This window comes from Panthera pardus, unplaced genomic scaffold, assembly GCF_024362965.1.
Source record: "Panthera pardus isolate Hobbes unplaced genomic scaffold, ASM2436296v1 HiC_scaffold_13, whole genome shotgun sequence".
Classification (NCBI taxonomy): domain Eukaryota; kingdom Metazoa; phylum Chordata; class Mammalia; order Carnivora; family Felidae; genus Panthera; species Panthera pardus.
Window position 1 is genome coordinate 171,957,255 of NW_026526688.1, and position 21,680 is coordinate 171,978,934.

Genomic DNA, 21,680 nt, shown 5'->3' on the forward strand with positions numbered 1-21,680 from the left:
TTATGTAAGTCCCCAATTTTGCCCCTTGGCCTGAATAGCCTAAAATATTTGCTATCCAGCTCTTTAAGAAAATGTTTGCAGATAAGAGTGAAAAAACCAAAACTCCAGAAAGAGACAAACACCAGAGTGATTGAACATAAAATGATTCCTTACTCTTAAGATCCTGAAGTGAAAATGAGCTTATTCATCAGACTTCAGCTCAGGTTATGATCCCACAGTTGATGCGTTTGAGCCCCACATCGGGCTCTGTGCTGACAGCTCAGAACCTGGAGCCTACTTCAGAATCTGGGTCTCCCTTTGTCTCTGCCCTGCCCCTGCTCGCACTCTCTCTCTTAAAAAGAAATAACACTTAAAAAAAAGAGTCTGTCTCTTAACCAACTGAGCCACCCAGGCACCCCACATTTGTCTTTTTATGACTGGACTATTTCACTTAGGGTAATATCCTCAGATGTTTAACTGACTAAGCCACCCAGGTGCCCCTACAAAACCATTATTAAAAAGACAAAAAGCAGAGCTCTCCGTCAGCATGGTATACTGAGCACACACATCCTCTCCCTTCTTAGGACCCTATTATAGCAAGAGGGGGAAAAGGCATAATCCAATACAACAAAGGGAATAGGAAGGGGCCATCCGTGGTCAAGAGATTTAAAGAAATTTCTGGAAAGCACTGAGTAGATGGATGTGTACTGACAGAGAAGGGCTGCTTCCTGGAGTACTGGCAGAGGAGTGGGTCTATGCAGCAGAACAGCAGAAGCTCTGCCCAAAAGGATATGGGAAAAAGAGGAACACACACCTGGGGCTTAACTGAAGGTCTTTAACTTCAACAGTCAACCTTCTCATCCAGTCTTCCCTCTATAAGCAGAATGACAGGCAGCCTGGCATTTACCCCCATGTGACTACATCTCTCAGTCCCAGGGTCAAAAACAAGCCCCCTAAAACAACCAGGAGGGGTTAGGGATAGGGTTCTTCTGTAAAGAAAATGATTAAAGTGTTGGGGAGAACTAGAGCAATGAGTATCGTCCTGCACCAGAACTAAGCCTTCCTTCTATGTTTTAAGTTCAACATCACTTTTGCCATAAGGTAAAGCCATCAAGTCAAAAGACTATCTCAGGGCATCTGGGTGGCTCAGTCGTTAAGCATCTGACTTCGACCCAGGTTTGTGAGCTCCAGCCCTGCTTCGAGCTCCGTGGGATTTTCTTTCTCTTTCTCCCTCTCTCTCTCTGCCCCTTGTGGGATTCTCTCTCTCTTCCTCTTGCTGACTTGCACCCTCTCTCAAAAAATAAAATAATAAAATAAAATAAGCCTAAAAAAAAAAAAAAAAAGACTGGACTTCCAGGTGCCTGGGTTGAATTAAACATATGTACTATTTTCATTCTCTCCTGAAATGAGAGAATGAGCCCTTACTTGAGCTTACTTACTAAAATGGCAGTAAAGGAATGAGAAAGATATAGACAAAGAGAGTGGGAAAGGAGGCATGGATGGATAAGAGACGTGAACCAACTCTTAGAAGGTAGAAAGCAAGGGGACGCTAAGTAACTTAAAAAGAGCAAGCAGAAACTTCAATGCCCATATAAAAGACTGTTTCTTGGTGTAATTGTCTCCTTAGATCTCAAGAATTGGAAGCACCGGATATCACAAAAATTGGGGTTGCAGTGGGGGGCTGAAAACAGAGGACTTCTATGGAAGATGGTACATATAAGGAAGTTAGGTGCACCCAGTCTCTGTCTTACCTCATGAGAAGAAACTACCTTCCCCACCCCTCACTCGCAGGATAGTAGAGGTTTATTTTTAGGAAGAATAGAATCAGAAAGTTTCAGACTTAGGGAGGGTGTCAGTGAGATACCAGAGTGGAAACAAGGGAACTAAATAAAAACCTGCACTCCCCTGTCCTGCTTGCTTTTTCTCACCTGGTTCTGAGAAGGTCAGCAGTCAGGTTTATAACCCTCAAGGAGGAGACTTGAGGATTATTAGTCTTTTTAAAGCTTAGATGGCTTTAGAGAAATAATCCTAACATTTGGGAGTCTGTCACTAAGAAATCCAGCTCACCCCCCAAACACTACAGTGAAGCTCCATCAGTTAGATGACTCCCCCTACTCCTGCTTCCCATCAGCTTTACTTTTTTTTTAAGTTTATTTATTTTGAGAGAGAGCGAGAGAGAGAGAGTGAAGGAGGGGCAGAGAGTGAATCCCAAGCAGGCCCCACACCATCAGTGCAGATTTTGATGTGGGTCTCGAACTTAGGAACCATGAGATCATGACCTGAGCCAAGACCAGGAGTCTGGGCACTTAACCGACTGAACCACCCAGGTGGCCCCACCATCAGCTTTAGACTGGCTCATCACTCAGTATGCATGTACAGCCAACGATCAGCAGACATTTGAGGACAGCCTTCAAGACAAAGGGCAAAGGAATGCCTGGGTGGCTCAGTCGGTTAAGCATCCAGCTCTTGATTTTGGCTCAGGTCATGATCTCATGGTTTGTGGATTTGAGCCTTACTTTGGGCTCTGTGCTGACAGTGTGGAGGCTGCTTGGGATTCTCTTTCCTCTCTCTGCCCCTCCCTCTCTCTTTCTCTCATAAATAATAAACATAAAAAAAAAAAAAAAAGTAGAGACTAAAACAAAGGAAATAGAGACAGTGCTCAATGTGGTGAACCACAATGTCAAAAGACTATCCACAGAGAGGAAAATAGAAGAAATCGCAGCTAGGAAACAAGAACAGGATGCTATTTTGAAAAAGGAAAAAGAAAGGAATCATCAGAGAACTCTTGGAAGTTACAATGCAGTGGCCAAAATCTTAGCAAGGGAATCGTTGTCAAAGGAAATTTTCATGGAAGCCCAATGTAAAATAGATTAAAATGGTATTTTTATTAACACAAATGTATGTTAAAGCGTGTGTGGCTGGATCCTCAGGGACATGAAGGGCATGTGCTCACACCGCTCTCACGGCTGCTCCTGCTATTTTGCTCAACTTATATTCTGAACCCTTCTTTGTGATGCTATTCCCATTTTTCCGCCTAAGGCCACTGGTGCTCACGTTTCTGAATGTAGTAATATTGATAAAACCTCTGAGGTTAGATGCTTTCAAGTAAGAGAAACTCCTATTCAAACTGGTTTAATGCATTTATTACCTCACCAAACAGGAAGTGGGTTTGGGGGTTGGCTGATTCAGTGGCTGGAAAAGGGGCTAGGACACTTGTACTAGTTGGTATCTTAAAAACCATGCGCATTTATCACTTTCATTTTCTGAAAAATGCCATTTGTGCTACACAAAGAAAAAGATCAGATATGCTGAAATGGGCATGTACTGAATTTTGACACATTGGAGACCACCGATGCATTTTGTGCTGCTCAATCGAAAATTTTTATACAGACCTCCCGTCATGTCTGTGCATATAAATGCGCTTATTAATGCATCATTGTTTAGGAAGGTCAAAGCTCTGCCCTGGCCTTTTAAGATTCAAGCCTGTCCATTCTTGCAGTTGTGCAAGGCAGTAGATCTCTACACACGGTAACCACACTCAAATGTCCAGCAAGATCCAGGTATTAGGTCACGTTAGTCATGGTAGAATGGTCGGTTATGCAATAAGGAGTGAAGAAACAACAACCCCAGAAGCTACTATTTGTGATTCCACTTTGAAACAAACATTTCCTGCTACTCTTTCAAGTTTTGGGTTTAAGTTTAACTGGAGAGTATCCTGAGATTGCCAAGGGTAGGTGTTTTAACTTAAAAATTTTTTTTTTTTTTTTTTTATTCTGAGAGAGAGAGAGAGAGAGAGAACGAGAATAAGAGCAGAGAAAGCGGAGTGAGACAGGGAGAGAGACAGAATTCCAAGCAGGCTCCACACTGTCAGTGCAGAGCTCAATGTGGGGCTCAAACCCATGAACCTTGAGATCATGATCTGAGCTGAAACCAAGAGTTGGATGCTTAACTGACTGAACCACCCAGGTGCCCCTTACAATTTTTTAAAATTCACTATTATTTTGCTGTTTGTCGGGTTTTTGACTACTGTGCTGCTCAGGCTGCCAAAAACCTGCAAATGTCATCCATAAGCCCCAATCCCACATTTGTATCAAAATAGCTTCATTATATCATTTGCTGTTTTTATACATAGTTCCAAATCTGGAACTGTAACATACATATGTACTAATAAAATACTATTTTAATTATTTTATATTGAATCCTATGATAATTTCATTTGACAAAATTATTCTTCTGCTAGAATGTTTTACTATCATTCACCTATATTGTGCAAAATTAGGAAACATCCAGATTACATCATAGAATCAGGGTCTTAAAAGTAATCCAGGTTTCCTGTGAAATAACAGATTTTAAGGATGCTGGTTGCCTGAGATGCTTAAAGTTGGGTTAATTTTACACAGCAAAATTTATTAGGATCTATAAAGAAACTAAGCCAAAGTATATATGGCTTCCATGAGTTAAATTAAAATGTAACTAATTTTCAAAGTTATGCATTCCTTTTATAAACAATTCACCTATTTAAAAACTCAGAATTAGTCTTCTACATTACATATTTCACAATATAGCCATCTAAGAACTCCTTTGCAAGAATGTAGTAGGGGCACCTGGTTGGCTCAGTCAGTTAAGCATCCGACCTCAGCTCAGGTCATGATCTCACCATTTGTGAGTTCGAGCCCTGCGTCAGGCTCTGTGCTGACAGCTCAGAGCCTGGAGACTGCTTGGGATTCTGTGTCTCCCTCTCTCTCTCTGCCCCTCCCCTGCTTGTTCTTTCTCTCTCTCTCGAAAATAAATAAATAAATAAATAAATAAATAAATAAATAAATAAAAACTTAAAAAAAAAAGAATGTAGTAGAAAAACAAGATTTAAGGTCAAAAGATGAAGTTGAGGGTGCCTGGCTGGCTCAGTCAGTGGAGCATGTGACTCTTGATCTCTGGGTCATGAGTTCGAGCCCCACATTGGGTGTAGAGATTACTTAAATAAATAAACTTTAAAAACAAAAAAAGATGAGGTTGAGTTTTGGTACCCAGGAAAGAAAATCCTCCTTCATGTCATTACCGTCATATACAACCACAGTGGTATGAAAAATAAAAGGAACAAATGGGATAGTGCATGTAGATGTAGCAAACTACTGCAAAATGAGGGTTAATATTCTTTTTCTTAGGTTCTATTTCCCTGTCTTCGATAACATCATGATCTTGGTTTCAAAGAAGTCCTAAACAGGGACACCTGGGTGGCTCAGTCGGTTAAGCATCCGACTTCGGCTCAGGTCATGATCTCGCGGTCTGTGGGTTCGAGCCCCGCGTCAGGCTCTGTGCTGACAGCTCAGAGCCTGGAGCCTGTTTCAGATTCTGTGTCTCCCTCTTTCTTTGACCCTCCCCTGTTCATGCTCTCTCTCTCTGTCTCAAAAATAAATGTATGTTAAAAAAATTAAAAAAAAAAAAGCAAACAAGTCCTAAACAAGCAATTAAATGTAAAACTACTTTGCAGGGCTGAAGCAGTCATACCAATGTAAAGAATCAACATTCAAACTCTTAAGCCTTTCTAAATTATTGCAGTGATGCTGCGGAATTCTGTAAAGGACACATGCCAACTGTAAACAGATCGTAGTCTCAACCTGTACTCACCATTTCATCACACTATGTCATTTCTCAGAAATGAAGTGCAGTCACGATGTACAGGGAACAGGCTTAAAAGCTTCTCTGAAAGTTTTTTTTAGCGTTTTATTTATTTTTTAGAAAGAGAGTGAGAGAGTGAGCAAGCACGAATGGTGGAGGGGCAGAGAGAGAGAGGGACAGGATCTGAAGCAGGCTCTGGGCTGACAGCACAGAGCCTGACGTGGGGCTCAAACTCATGAACTGCAAGATCATCACCTGAGCTGAAGTTGGATGCTCAACCGACTGAACTACCCAGGCACCCCTTTTCCAGAAGTTTTTAATGTATTTTTTAATTATACTGGTAATAGTAACCCTTAAAAGATGTTTCATGATTACATCACAGCAAGCGATTGTTTAATAGGACAAGACATGCAAAAAGACAAGTGAATTAATTAAATATGCACAGCTATTGACATGTTTCTTAAGACAAAGAGACTGAGGTATGTCCACTGAAGTCCAGGCATTCTGGTACCACTTCTATTACCAAATGGAATCGGGTATTAAAAATTCCTGTGGTCTTGAAGGTCTTGTTATGTTTTAGAGGGCTTTTTTCTTTTAGCCACTAGATTTTTCAGGAAAAATTCACCTATTTGGGAAAAATGAAAATACATTAATATTAAATTTCAAAATTACACTTCAGTGTTTTCCTTTTATTCTTTAATTAATTAATTAATTAATTAATGTAAGCTCTATACCCAACGTGGGGGCTTGAACTCACGACCCCAAGATCAAGAGTCACATGTTCTATCAACTGAGCCAGGCAGGTGTCCCATCACCTTTACCATTTTTTTTTTTCTGTAGAGTTTTTAAGTAAACTCTACCCCCAATGCTTACAAAAATTTTTTTAGCACTAGTCTCTATTATTCTAGTACCCTACTATTATAAAGGGTGACCCTACTGTACCTATGGGTCTGCTTTAGAACATCTATTCCACTTTATGTGCACGATCTATTCCTCATCACTGACAAAGTATTGCTGTTGGCACAATTCATTTCAGAGAGCAATTCTGCTACATTATTAGCCTGGATCTGATGTTTCTAAAATGGATCTCCATGCAGTTGAGCAGACTTATCTGATGGAATCCCTTTAGCTTATGTCCCTCCAGGGAAGCAAGAGCTCTTCATTTATAATAGGCTTTCTCTCCACCCCCTCAGTTGTGCCTGTGCATTAAGTTAGCTGCTTAGAGGGGGCACATTCCCTTTTCAGGTCATTAGGGTTCCATTTAGTCTATGACTGTTATAGCGCAGCTCAGTTTTTATCGTCAGAGCCCAGCACTGCAGGCCTGATTTTATGAGGAGTCTGATGAACTTCGCTTTGTCATCTCAATATACAACTGCAGTGACCATATCTGTACACAATCACCAGGAATCCCAAGGTTCGTAACCCAGCCATGTAATGGAGAGTTATCCACGCTCCTCCATACCTTACCTAAATGTGGCAGGAGAAGAACCAACATTATCAGACCCAAGCCCATCATCTGAGTCTGATGCTCTACACAGCAGAATTCAAACTTTTACTGATCACTTTAAAAGCATTAAAAAGTTCACAATTCACTAATGCCAGAAATTTTCCTTAAAAAATAAAATAAAAACTTCTCTCAAATAATTTTACTTTAACTACTCTAGAAGCTGATGTTAGTTCTATCCTTTACATATTTCTGCCTGTCAGCACAACCATCTAAAAGATCATTTACAGTAATAGTGTAGTTTAGACCTATCCAAAAAATAACTGTTTATTCTTCAAGAAAGTGTAATTGTTAAGTCCAACTGACGGGAAAACTTTATAAACATTTTTTGGATTAAATTCGGGCTTCAGATACGTTCTCATAGACTTTTCATCTCTTAGAAACGGCATTTATTTTTGTAAGTCGGCTCAAGCTGCTGATCAAAATAAGAGCTGCATTACAAAGATGAAGAACTGTACTGTAGCTAGTAAACACACTGAAGATTTCTACATGGAAAATAATCTCACAAATTTTTTTTCTGCTGCCTCTGGGAGGAAAAACACAAAGATATAATGCGATGAGCAGCAATGCAGTCAAACAGACACTTTTTAGGATTTAAATTGATCTGAAATTAGGAGTTTGGAGATGCAGCTGGCATCACTGTCAAATGAATATACATTTTTCAGAAAACCATGTTATGTACTTGACTGGTATCTGTAATTTCTGAATAATCTACTATTGAAATCCACACAAAGAGTAAGCCGATTACTTCTGCTTTCATTCACAGTAGGCAAGTCATAAAGGGGCAGGGGATTCTTTACTTAAGGAAAAAACCAAGCTTAAGAGAAAATTTTCCTTAATAGGACCGCTATGGAGCAAAGTTCCCAAGGACGTTCCAGAAAAAAATGATTTTTCCTACAAAAGATAACCACAGCTATTATAATTTTAACATGAAAGTTATGGTCTAAATAAAAACATCCCCTGTGGTGTAACTTACCTGCTTTATATGAAGAACGCACCAGAGGGCCACTTGCAGTATAATGAAATCCAAGTTCATTTCCTACTTTTTCCCAGTATTTGAACTTTTCAGGAGTAATGTATTCTTCAACCTACATTGAAAGCATTAATTCTAATAGATTAGAATTTCCCTAAATCATTTTGATTCTATAGAAAATCTATGCCCACGCATTCAGGATGGCTTTCACTTCATAATGTATCCAGTTGCCCAGAGGCTTTCCTCCTCACCTTCCTCACAGACTACCTGTCTACTGGTTCCTTGGCCATTCTATCAGGACTTCATTAGAGAGGAGGGGAAACATCAACTCTGTATTACATTAACTATTCCGAAGGCTAAAAAAAATGAGATTATCTATAGAGATTCTGTATCTGTATTACTCCTTCCCTAACAGGTATAAGCAAGAATTAATCACCCCTAGAAGATTCTTGAGGACCAGACTGCCTTACTTGTCTTGTATCTTCTGCTTAGCACTGCGTCTGGCACACAGTCACTACCTGATAAAACTTTCTTGAATGAATGAATGTCCAATGCAGAAAGAGGAAGACTGACTTTTCTTTCTTATTTCTCCTCTGGCTCTCATGTAACTCTAAAAACAAATCCCAAGTGTGGATGAATGCAATTTCCCAACAACTAAATTCTTTTTCTGTACATTCATTTAAGTTGTACAATTTGAGGGCAGCAAAAAAGTGCCAGTGTATCTGCTGGCTTTATGCAGACAATAACATGGAAACTGGGACTTGGAAATATACATGGAACATTACACTAAAAAGCTAGCAGCTTCTTAACTGTACCTATGGACAGCAAAGATTTAATTCAAATTACCAGCGAACATCTGGCAATTCAAGATAATGATACCTTCAGGTGGCGCTTTGTTGGCTGCATATATTGTCCTAAAGTCAAACAGTCCACATCTGCTTCACGAAGTGCTACAGAAAAAGGGCACACGTTACATTAGCAGATTTTTTAAAAAGACTCATTTTTCTAAAAAATTTTATTATTTATTTAGTTTATTTTTCTAGTAACCTTTACACCCAATGCGAGCTCAAACTCACAACCCTGAACCAGCCAGGCCCTTTTAAAAATTAAAATATATATATATATCTTATTTTTAAATAGTTTCTATGCTCAAAATGGGAGTCGAACTTACAACCCCAACATCGAGTCACATGCTCTACTGAGCCAGCCAGGTGCCCCAAGATTTTTTTGGGCCCCACGTAGGGCTCAAACTCATAACCATGCTCCACCGACTGAGCCAGCCAGGTGCCCCATTAGCAGATGTTTTTATGGTGCTAAAACTGTAGATGTAAGCATAATTTCCCTGAGCATAATTTGACTTTGGAACGGTGTGAACTTTATGCTGGCCTATAATCCTGATGTTGGGGAGTAAGACTAGATCTATCCATTCAAAAGTGCCACGGAATATGAAAGGACTGAAAACACAGAAATGATTAAGACAATCATGAGGGGCTAACAGAAAGGACAAATAACTCGAATACCACTGAATAAATGCTAAAATATGGGTGAAGGGTGTTTTGAGCAGGAGTCTGTTAGACAGAAGAGATGAAGGGAACAGTATATGAAAGTCCTGAAGTCACATATTACAGACCAGATGCACTGTATTAAGTTTTACCAAATGTGCAAGATGTGCTCTAGGGGATGTGATTTAACCACTTACATATTGAAATCTTTCTAGTAAAACTATAGTTTTACTCTAGTAAAGAGAAGTTTTTAAAAAATTTTTTTCTAAAAAAATTTTTTTTAATGTTTATTTTTGAGAAAGAGAGGGAGGGAGGGGAAGAGAGAGAGGGAGACACAGAATCCGGAGCAGGCTCCAGGCTTTGAGCTTGCTGTCAGCACAGAGCCCAAGGCGGGGCTTGAACCCACGAACCATGAGATCATGACCTGAGCCGAAGTGATGCTTAACCAACTGAACCACCCAGGTGCCCCAAAGAGAAGCTTTTATTTTTTATTTTATTTATTTATTTTTTTTAATTTTTTTTTCAATGTTTTTTAATTTATTTTTGGGACAGAGAGAGACAGAGCATGAACGGGGGAGGGGCAGAGAGAGAGGGAGACACAGAATCGGAAACAGGCTCCTGGCTCCGAGCCGTCCATCAGCCCAGAGCCTGACGCGGGGCTCGAACTCACGGACCGCGAGATCGTGACCTGGCTGAAGTCGGACGCTTAACCGACTGCGCCACCCAGGCGCCCCAAAGAGAAGCTTTTAATTACTATTTGGATTTGTTACCTTTAGAATCGATACATAACTGCAAGTAGGCAAAGGATCCTCATGTAAATAAGAGGGGTTTTTTTTCTTACAATTTATAAAGCCCAAGAATCACAAAGCAAATGGGCTAATAAAACTAAGAATCAGCAGAGTCCAAAGCACATGATGTTATGTGACAATGTTACCAACAAGCTTTTCCTCAAAGACCTGGCTTCATCTTATTCATCTTTGAATTGTCACTGCCTGTCAGAGCTCCTAGTAGCTGTCTGGCTCTTAAAAACTATTCAATGATTAAACAAGAAAGTGGATAAAATCATATTTTTACTTGATGAAAGAGTAGGGAATAAAATGGGATATAAATTTCATATCCTGAGCTTTCTGCATATCATTCCATAAGGTTCTAAGAAACATACTTCCTTTCCTTTTCATGCTGCTGTTTATAATCATATCCTGTACTTTGTTCTTACTGGCACTTTCACTGAGACTACGGAGGAGGCATAAGAGGGCCTTCAAAAGAGGGTTCCTGCTATTACTCAAATTAAATGAAAAAGAGTTTTCATTTTCCAACTTCTTTACCTTTCATTGTTGCGTATACTTGCTCATCATTTTCGCCTAAACCCAACATTATGGAGGTTTTAGAAATCACATCAGGCCGAACCTCCTTGGCGTGTTGCAGTACGCGCAGAGACTGGTTGAAATTGGCCCGGGGATCACGAACTTTCCTTGAAAACAGCAGGGCTGTTGTTAGCAAGAATAACCACAAGCTCAACTAAGTACATAGTTATGCAAGCTATCTAAAAGACCAGAAAAGTACATTCTGAACATTACGTTAAATCATATGGTTCCATACTACCATTTGTGCACAAATATCTCACTGTTACTTTTGTAATGAGTATCAGGTTTCATTAGGCCCTCTAGTTCTATCTACTTTTAAGGCCTTTCAAACCTGTGGCAGAGAAAACTAGAATGTAATAATTCAGTTTAGGAATTACTCATTGAGAAACCAGAATTTGAAGCTGAAAATGAGTGACTGTAAGGGAGGGTAAGTCAAGAGAGAGGGGAAATGAGTGGAAGTAAGAAAATCTCTGAAGTGAACAAAGGAAAAGCTATTTAACCTGAACCCACATTTCAGGTCTGAAAACTTTTAAGTTGGTTTCTTTTCTAAAGCCCAAGCTGCCCTCTGCTGGTGAGTACACGACATTGACATCTCTTAGGTAAAAAGGCATGATTCTGGAATTTTCACTGGCAAGGATAATGTTTCTTAAGTGAAACCAGGGAAACAGGCACCCACTTGTGGTGGTATCATGAGAAATGACAGGGTTGGAACAGGCTGTGTGCTAGACTTCAACAGCAGCCAAACCATGCTTTAAATGGCGACAAGGCCAAAAGGACAGAGAGTTGCTGATGTTAATCCAGCATTCACTTGAATTCTAATGCACTTTTTTTGTGTGTAACTGACTTGCTGTAGTCATTATTTTTCATCAGGGACCAATACACAGGGAAGAAAGGAAACCAATTTGTGGATTTAAAAATAACCACAAAACTGACAATACCAAACATAATTACTTTTGAAAGTATTTCTCCAGTGAATTTAAGTTATGCTCCCTAATATTTATTTATGCTGTAGTGGAAATGCTGGTTGTCCACCATACTTTTTTCAAGTTCTTTGATACATGTGATGTGTAGAAGCTAATAAGATCACTGCCAAATACTTTACTAAAATTAAATAAACATATTAATCTTGCCTGAAGGTTAAAATAATTTTCATCATTCTGAAATATGAATATGGTCGTTAACGTGGGATAACAATCTGTAAATACTTCTATCTGCTAACATTAGTAGAAAGAATAGTACCCACTTTTTTTTTTTAGTATATGTGCTGCTGAAGCGAGCACAGTACCCACTTTTTAAAAGAGATTTAAACTACTTCTGAATAATACATCTGAGTATTTCTTTTGTATCGTTTATTGCATATATTAGTGCCAAAAGTATTTTAAAGTCTTTTTTTTTTTTTAGAATTACAAAGTAATTTGCTTTTATATAATTTTTTTCTTTTTGAAAACTATTTTTTGAAAAAAAATCGGCACTGGCAATATGATACTATTAAAAAAAAATTTTTTTTTTAACATTTATTCATTTTTGAGAGACAGAGGGAGACAGAGCATGAGGAAGGAAGGGGCAGAGAGAGGGAGACACAGAATCCGAAGCAGGCTCCAGGCTCTGAGCTGTCAGCACAGAGCCTGATGCGGGGCTCGACCCCACGAACTGCAAGATCATTACCTGAGCTGAAGTCGGAAGCTTAACCGACTGAGCCACCCAGGCACCCCAATATGATACTATTTTAAATCAAAAAGATGACCATTATGTGTGCGTGCACCAAAACATACATACATGCATATAAATATATGCCCATATGTATAGGTTATAGTAATCAATATTACTGGGTAGAAATAATATGGGTGATGTTTATGCTGTTTTTGTTGGCTATATTTTCTTTTTCCTGTGATAGATATATGTTGCTTTTGTTAAGAAAAGAAAGAGAGCTCACTTCGTAGAAGTCCAATACAAAGTTCTCTCCTGAAAAAAGAGAAAATATAGCAGATTCTGGCCCCTAAATTTGCCAACATTACTCTGTACATGTAATCACCTCTGCAATTCTGGAACTGTCTCTACGTTATGAGCATACACATCTAATCCCGACAAAGCAACTTTTTCTATTGCTTTAAGATCTCCTCGGAAATCAGGGGTGAGACATTCCACAAGAATTTTTGGATTCCTATAGGGAAAAAAAAAATAAGTATCAAACTGAGGGAAAAAACTGACATCTATTGCTTAAAACAGAAATTACCAGTACTCATTCAGGATCAGTTTCGTTCAACAGTGTAATCTTTAGAATCTTGCCAAGGAAAGCATGAACATACAAATGTTCATAAATAAACTGTTATAGGAAAAAACACCCTGAACATCAAATATTATGTACATAGTGGTTAAAACACAACTGCAGGAAAATGTTCAGAATAAATTTTGAGATTAACAGACATACTTTATTGAGCAGGTATTAAGAAAATAAAGTTGCTTAAAGGAATTAAAATATAAATATTAAAACATTAAATATATAATATCTTTTTATTTTTTGGAAAGTAAATTGGGACATTTCTTACATGAATGCAAATATTATTTGATTGCTTTAATTTTGATTTCTTTAAAAATTCATCAGATAGTGCCATCCTCTCTTCCTCTAGGCAAATATTTCACAAGTGCTGTGAGTTTTAAAAACTATTTTCTGAATTGCTGAGTCATGCATGAGCTTTGCTTAAATGAAATACAAGTTAAACATTAATCTCCTATTTATATTCTGACTCTATCTATGCATTCAAGCATTAAAATATGAACTAGGTCATAGTGCTGTTCCCTTTGACAGCAGTAGAAATGACTAGGACAGCTGATAAATTTTTTCACAAACCCAGTGGCAGTTTCTGGAGCTATTTCCTGAGAGAACAGATGTGGAAAGGCCCTCTCATGCATATAAGTGATGTTGAAAGAACACAGCCTATAACTTACTGTTTTTATTTTTAATTGTAAAGTTGAGACCCATTAGTAGTTTGTGAAATCAATTTAGTGGGTTGCAAACAGAATTTTTTAAAGTAAACTATTAAAAAAAACCAGAAAACACAGGGGAAATCACTGAAGAAACATTTACTAAATGCTAGGTACTCAACTCGCACTAAGCTGTAGGAAGTAAGCATAACTCCTTTTTTTTAAGGTTTTTTTTTTTTTTTTTTTACCTTTATTTATTTATTTATTTTGGGAGAGAGACAGGAAGTATGAGCGGGGAGGGGCAGAGAGAGAGGGAGAGAGAATTCCAAGCAGGCTCGGTGCTGTCAGCATGGATATGGGGCTTGATCCTACAAACCACGAGATCATGACCTGAGCCAAAATCAAGCATCAGACCAAATGAAACAAACACCCAGGTGCCCCAACATAACTCCTTTTTTAATTCTTTTTAAATAGATGGGATTAAAATATTAATAAAAATGTAGATTATGGGTAAATTTCCCAGGGCATATAAACGTGGATAAAATCTGTATGCTTGCATTTTAACAACGTTGGAGTTTATCTCATCCATATACTTCTAGATGATGATTTATTCAAAATTAGTGTTGGGAAGACTGCAGTTTTATGCTTTTTAAAAAATTACTCGGGGCGCCTGGGTGGCTCAGTCAGTGAAGTGTCTGACTTCAGCTCAGGTCATGATCTCGTGGTTCATGGGTTTAAGCCCCGTGTCGGGATCTGTGCTGTCAGCTCAGAGCCTGGAGCCTGTTTCAGATTCTGTGTCTCCCTCTCTCTCTCTGCCCCTCCCCCACTTGTGCTCTGTCTCTGTCTCTCAAAGATAAATAAAAACTTCAAAAAAAATTTTAAAAATAAAAATAAATTAAAAAAAAAAATTACTCAAGGAGCATCTGGGTGGCTTGGTCAGTTAAGTGTCTGACTTCAGCTCAGGTCGTGATCTCATGGTTCGTGAGCCTGAGCCAACATTGGGCTCTCTGCTGTCAGTGCAAAGCCCATTTCGGATTCTCTGTCCCCCTCTTTCTCTGCCCCTCCCCCACCGATTCTCATTCTCTCTCTCTCTCTCCGCCCCCCTCCAAATAAATAAATAAATAAACTTAAAAAAAAAAGAAAGTTAAAAAGAATTACTCAAAGTTTGGGGTGGCTGGGTAGCTCAGTCAGTTAAGCGTCCGACTCTTGACTTTGGCTCAGGTCATGACCTCACGATTCATGGGTTCAAGCCCTGCATCAGACTCTGCACTGACTGTGAGGAGCCTGCTTGGGATTCTCTCTCTCCCTTGCTCTCTGCCCCTCACCTGTGCATGTACACATGCACGTTCTCTTTGTCTCAAATTAATAAACTTAAAAAAAATTAAGTTTACACAAGCAAATGCAAAAACAAGTACCTTTCCTTTAAGTATGATACAGTCTTTGCAAAATGCTCAGCTCCTCCATCAGGCATATCTAGAAACAAAAGAGTCCACTGCTCAAGATGATGTCACAACTTAGTAAGAGCCAATTCCTGGAAGAGCCAATGATGACACACTAACCATCTCGATCCACAGACGTCAGGACAACATAATCCAGACCCCACTCTGCAATTGCCTTTGCAGTATTGTAGGGCTCATTGGCATCAAGCGGACCTGGATTTCTTGCAGTCTTAACAGAACAGAATCTGCAACCTCTTGTACACGTATCACCCATCAACTAGAACAGAGATGATACAATTTAAATCAAATAGAAAGATGACCCTGAAGAACATATGTTGAGAGAATAAAGCAAGTTACAAAAAATGAATACAGTTTAATACTGCTTATAGGAAATTTGAAACATTCAAAGTAAACAAAATACAGTTAAGGAATACGTAAACAAAATACAGTTAAGGAATACAAATACATGTAGTAAAACTGGAAAGAAAAGGGAATAAGCTCAGAATTAAAAATAGCATTAAAGTTAAAAAGGTGACAGGAGCAGGAAAGGATGTACAGTAGGGTTCAAAGATAATGCTAATGCTCTACTCTTAAACTAGAGGTATCAGGCTGTCTATTGTTATTCTTTGTAACTTACATATAGTCTATAAAGATTCTTTTGTATCTATTTAAACTTTTTGAGAGACAGACAGGGCACAAGAGAGCATGAGTGGGGGAGGGGCAGAGAGAGAGGGAGACAGAGGATCCAAAGCAGGCTCTGAGCTCTCAGCAACAGCAGAGAGCTCGACATGGGGCTCAAACTCACGGACCGTGAGATCATGACCTGAGCTGAAGTCGGGACAGTTAAATGACTGAGCCACCCAGATGCCCTTGTACTTATTTAATATTAATAAAAATTATTTAAAGGGAATAAAACATTCAATTAACATATCAACATGCAGGTCTCTGTGGGAATTAAATGGAAGGCATAGCTCCTTCTTGTTAAATAGATGAAAGAGAAAACACATAAAGTTAACAATCTGCTTCCTGTGGGTACTGCTATTGTTCAGGACACTGCTCCTGCTGCTACAGGTCACTACCATGTTCTGACATGCCAAGTACAGCCATTGTAGATGTTTTGGGGCCACTGGAGTTTCAAAGCTGCACAGTAATGGATTGAGATTTGGAAGAGAAAGATCCTCTTCTCTTTATGTTTAATTTTCTCACAGGGGACTCATAGCTGTGGTCCCAACGTCTCAAACGGATTTACTGAAACACTGACCTCTTTCCGGAAACCAGTCATGAGTCAGTGGGGAAAGGAGCCAGGCAAGGGATGAAACAAGAGATTTCCATAATGGAGTGTTCAAAATCACTCCTTCCTTCAAGAACTGTAACCTGAATAAGCTCCATGGTCAACTTTATTTCATAAGCCTTGGTTCCTCACATAAATAGCCTCCTGCCGGTCCAACTTAGACATTCCCAGTAAGTATGAACTTCCAGTTGCACACAATTTAGATTTAACCCTAGCATCTCAACCTCCAAACCCCTCTGGATAAATATGGTAGGTTACACAGTTAATACCAATTCTTACTCTACCATATTAAGATTATATATTTTACCCTTTGCGATGTAACCTGCAGGGCCTCCAACTGGGCAGGGGGCTTATGTCTCTGCCTCCATTGCTGTCTGCTTGGCTATGTGTGACTTACTTTGGCCAAGAGAATAATAGCAGGCATGACCAAGCAGAAGCCTCAAATGGGCATGGATGGTTGGCTTGCCCTCTGGTACTCTTCCATGCTTCATGATAAGAATATGTCTTAGAGAGCTGCTGGTCTAAAGAGAATAAAGCTCTGTGGAGCGGACCTGAACCCTGAGACCTCAATGTATTGCCTGCAGTCCAATTTAGCCCAGTCAAGAGCAGTTGTACCCCCAGGCAACTGAAGGGACATGGGAGACAAAAATACATGCTTATTATTGTTTAGGGGAGGAAAAGTTAAGCAATCATGAATAACATTTCCAAAAGTTAACAGAAGAGATATTTCAAAGCACCATATGATTAGCTATTACATACATGGAAAAATCAAAAATAGATTTATTCAGCGAAGGGTGAGAGCATATCAGCCTAGATTATTCTGTCAGGTTTTTTTTCCTCATATTTTTCATAAATTTACATGTAACACAAAATCTGGTCAGAGATTCATCATGCACATTTTTAGGAGAAAGATAAAATATTCCTTTCGGTTTCCAGACAAAAACTTTATAGTCTGAGGTGTTCTTACCATGATTGTGGCTGTGGCTGTGGCATATTCTCCACCTCCCCAACACTCTCCAATGTTGGGACAGCGAGCTTCCTCACACACCTGTGAGTAAAAGGGAATGGAATACAATCAACTGAAAATATTAACCAATTGAACAAATTAGTGATCAAGCATTTTAAACGGTCTGTTCTTTTCAATGTATTTATGAAGAAATTCACTATTCAAAAATGCTGTTAAACTCACAAACTGTATGTGTACGTGTTTACATACATATATACGTGTATATATGTGTGTGTGTATATATATATATATATATATATATAAGGATCCCATTTTTAAATTAAAAACGATATAAATGTATACATTTTATATGTGCAAAGAAAAGGTCTGGTTGGATATATGCTAAAAAATTAAAGTGGTATAGTTAACATTTGGAATTGCATATATGACATCTCATATTTAATATTATACTCTGTCTAGTAAGCATGTACTTAATTGGTAATATAAAACAAAAAAAAACACCTAATTTCCTAGGTTGAAGGAAAAAAAATCTTTTTTGTACTATTAATGAGAAATTAAGAAATACAATTACTTTTTGTCTCTTTTGCAGGGAAAATGATTTTTATAAGCTATGGTTTTTGAAAAATTTTTAATGTTTATTTATTCTTGAGAGAAGGAGGAGCATGACCAGGGGAGAGGCAGAAAGAGAGACACAGGATCCGAAGCAGGCTCCAGACTGTGATCTGTCAGCACAGAGCCCGACGTAGGGCTCAAACCCACGAAGTGTGAGATCATGACCTGAGCTGAAGTCAGATGCTCAACCAACTGAGCCACCCAGGCGCCCCAAGCAGGGAAAATGATTTTTATATGTATTTCCATTACCGATCATGATGCATCCCTAAACATCTTTATTCACTTTCTTTGCTGTTTGTGTTATGTATGTATGTATGTATGTATGTATTTAATGTTTTTATTTATTTTTGAGAGAGAACGAGAAAGAGAGAGAGAGAAAGAGAGCAGAGAATGGTCAGAGAGGGAGACACAAGAATCTGAAGCAGGCTCCAGCCTCCAAGAAGTCAGCACAGAGCCTGATGCAGGGCTGCAACTCACAAATCGTGAGGTCATGACCTGAGCCGAAGTTGGTCGCTTAGCCAACTGAGCCACCCAGGCGCCCCTATTTATTTTTGAGAGAGAGAGACAGAGCGTGAGGGACGGGCAGAGAGAGAGAGACACACACACAGAATTCAAGGCAACCTCCAGGCTCCAACCTGTCAGCATAGAGCCTGATGCAGGACTCGAACTCATAAACCATGAGATCATGACCTGAGCCAAGTTGGATGCTTAAATGACTGAACCACCCAGGTGCTCCATATTTTTAAGTTACACATATGTAGAAACATTATGACTTTTACTTAAGAGGGACATTTAACACTGAAACTTACTGTATGAAGATTCAAATTCCGCAATGTATTTTTCAACTTATTGTAATTTTTCCCCATGGGAATCTCAGTCTTTAGCCATGGAGGTAGTCTTAACCTGAGGAAAGCCAAACATAACTATCCGTTAACAAATATGTTCCCAAATAATCACACAGCTTTGAAGTTAACTTTGCTTTATTACAATTCTTGGTGAAGAGGTTTTTTCCCCCCCCCCCCCCCCACAACCCTGGGTTAATTCTTATAATTTCTGCCAGAAGAGTAAGAACATAGAATCAAATTTAGACTTGCTCAAACTGCTTCAGAAAACACTCATAACTGTCTAACAGAGCACTATGCTCATGTCTACCTTTTACAAAGGCAAATCGTCCTAATAAAAAATGAGGGGGGCGCCTAGGTGGCTCAGTCGGTTGAGCGTCCGACTTCAGCTCAGGTCATGATCTCACGGGCCGTGAGTTCGAGCCCCGCGTCGGGCTCTGTGCTGACTGCTCAGAGCCTGGAGCCTGTTTCAGATTCTGTGTCTCCCTCTCTCTCTGACCCTCCCCCGTTCATGCTCTGTCTGTCTCTGTCTCAAAAATAAATAAATGTTAAAAAAAAAAAAAATGAGGAAGTTGTTGAACATCTCATTCCTCACTGAATAACACTGACAAAAATTCAGTATTTGTTCAGAGTAAGGAGAGATCCCACAAGTGTACTTTCTGCTCTACATTCCAAATTTATGATCGTTATTAAATGGAAAAAAGTCTAAAATTTGGAGTGAAGACTACATATCCTGAGGTTCCCTTAGACTTATAACCACTTGTGAACTAGAAGATGTTGTGTAAGGTATGTCCCAAAACAATCTGCACTCTGTACAAAATTCCCTTACCATTATTTTAAATTAAAGCAAGGTATTCACAGGTCATATGTACGTTGAATAGGAGAAGCAACAAGTTGGGTCAACACCCAGTAACAATGAAAAATTTATCAAGGTCAAACCGACTAGTAGCAAGGTGATAGATAATGTTTGTTGTCTGAAGAAATTTGATGCTGAATACAAAATGGGAGATGGTGGTTTAAGATGGCTAAGTCCTAGAAGGACAGAAGAAAAACTGTCAAAGGACACAAAGAAAAGGATTCCAACAATTCCACTTATTTACCTGTTCCAGGTCTGTTATCACTTCTTTCTAATGATTTTTAGTTAAATATACCAAGTGTCATTAAAATTATATCTAAGGATTGGTCATATCTGAAAATAATGCACAATGAAGGAATTTATCTCAGAATTTCAATTACCTTTCTCCTTTCTGGCGTTTTAAGTTTCCTTTATACTCATCCCACTTGCTCTTGTCTGCAAGATCACCAGTTACAAAATCTTGAAGGTCTGGTCCATTCTGTAAGAATTCCTTTTTTTCCTCTGGCAAGGAACTTACTGCTCTGATTGGACTGTATCTTCCAAATACCTAAAGAAAGAGTTCATTATCACACGTACTTAGTGGGGTTTGAAATAATTTAGTTTTAACCTATTTCAATACCTAAAAGAAGGGGTAAAGCCAGACAACTGATACAGAAATTAGTCAAACAATTTACAGGCGCTATATAGGAGCTTAAAATCTAGGATTAAAGAAGCCTCAAGGAGAACAGATGAAACCTGAAAGACAATGAGAGCTAACCACTTACTACTAGATGTACAATAGATTTGGAAACTTTTGGAACTGGCTAACATATGTCACTATTTCAAGTAGCCCACCTAAGTGCTAAAATTCTCTTTCAAAAGTTTAAACTGCAATAACTGGAGATGCCACAGCTTTGAATTTTCTACTCCTGAGTTGAGTTAAAGACGTTTAAAAGGAAATTTGCAAGAAGTCTCTCTTATTTGGGCTTTGGATAAGCATTGGTGTTAAAATGCAGAGATAATGTTTAGTTGGTTTCAGAGAACTGAAAGGCGAGAAACCGAACCTAACGTTTTAATTCACGGTAGTCACTCAATATACATTTGCTGACCATAAAAAACAACAACAACAAAACACTTACTTCTAGATCTGAACACGAACGTGTGCAAGATAGCCCAAACACTAAAATTCACGAGTACATGCAACCTTCAACAATTTAAAATGAGTGCTGTTGGAGTGCTGTGAGATTGCTACTTCACTCCACGACCACTCCCCTGCTAAAGTTAGAGCATAGGCTTGTGTTCTCATCACCCAGACCTGGTGTCTACTAACAAGAGCCCAACACAAAGTAGGAATTTGGGGTGCTCATCGCAGTGCTCCTATAATGCTCCAACCAATACAGGGTACAGATCACTGTGCTAAGCAGAAAGAAAGCCCTCAGCGCCTGCGAGAGAGACCTACAAACAAACCAGTACCAGAGACTCAACCTGACGGTGTGTCAGGAGAATTCAATGGAATACTACAGGAAAAATGATAGCACAGCGCCCGGCTAAAAGTAAACGCTCAGTAAGTGCGGGCCTTATAATTGGGCGCTCTGAAGAGATGGGAGCCCCTCCACCCCAGGGTCGCATCCTGCTCGCCCTGCCGCTCACCCGGGGCCCCAGGGTGCAGGCGGCGCCCCAGCAGCGAAGAGACATCCCTCTCTTTTTTTTTTCTAGCAGAGTCGAAGGATCACTAATTCCCGGGAAAGACAGGTCGACAAACCGTCGCTCGGTTTATGACACAAAATCTGAGCTACCACTGACCCGGGGGACTTGACCTGCTCCGCGATTGGCT

The 21,680-nt window shown here is 39.2% G+C and overlaps 1 protein-coding gene across 3 annotated transcripts; it reads right to left on the reverse strand.

Moving 5' to 3' along the window:
* Positions 1-5,966: 5,966 nt before the first annotated feature.
* Positions 5,967-21,642, reverse strand: LIAS (lipoic acid synthetase). 3 transcript variants are annotated; one of them, XM_019413904.2, is made up of 11 exons: positions 21,497-21,635; positions 20,248-20,414; positions 18,979-19,072; positions 17,558-17,638; positions 15,420-15,576; positions 15,276-15,333; positions 12,971-13,099; positions 10,900-11,045; positions 8,952-9,022; positions 8,076-8,187; positions 5,967-6,220 (listed from the first exon to the last, which is right to left on the reverse strand). In XM_019413904.2, the coding sequence occupies exons 1-11, from the start codon at positions 21,539-21,541 to the stop codon at positions 6,165-6,167; spliced, it is 1,116 nt and encodes a 371-aa protein (XP_019269449.1). In that variant the 5' UTR covers positions 21,542-21,635; the 3' UTR covers positions 5,967-6,164. The 3 variants fall into 3 exon arrangements, 2 of the variants coding, with proteins under 2 accessions (XP_019269449.1, XP_053757595.1); XM_053901620.1 differs by lacking the exons at positions 15,276-15,333; positions 15,420-15,576; positions 18,979-19,072 and having other exon boundaries at positions 21,497-21,636; XR_002071226.2 differs by lacking the exons at positions 5,967-6,220; positions 8,076-8,187; positions 8,952-9,022; positions 15,276-15,333; positions 15,420-15,576 and having other exon boundaries at positions 10,934-11,045; positions 21,497-21,642.
* Positions 21,643-21,680: the final 38 nt, after the last annotated feature.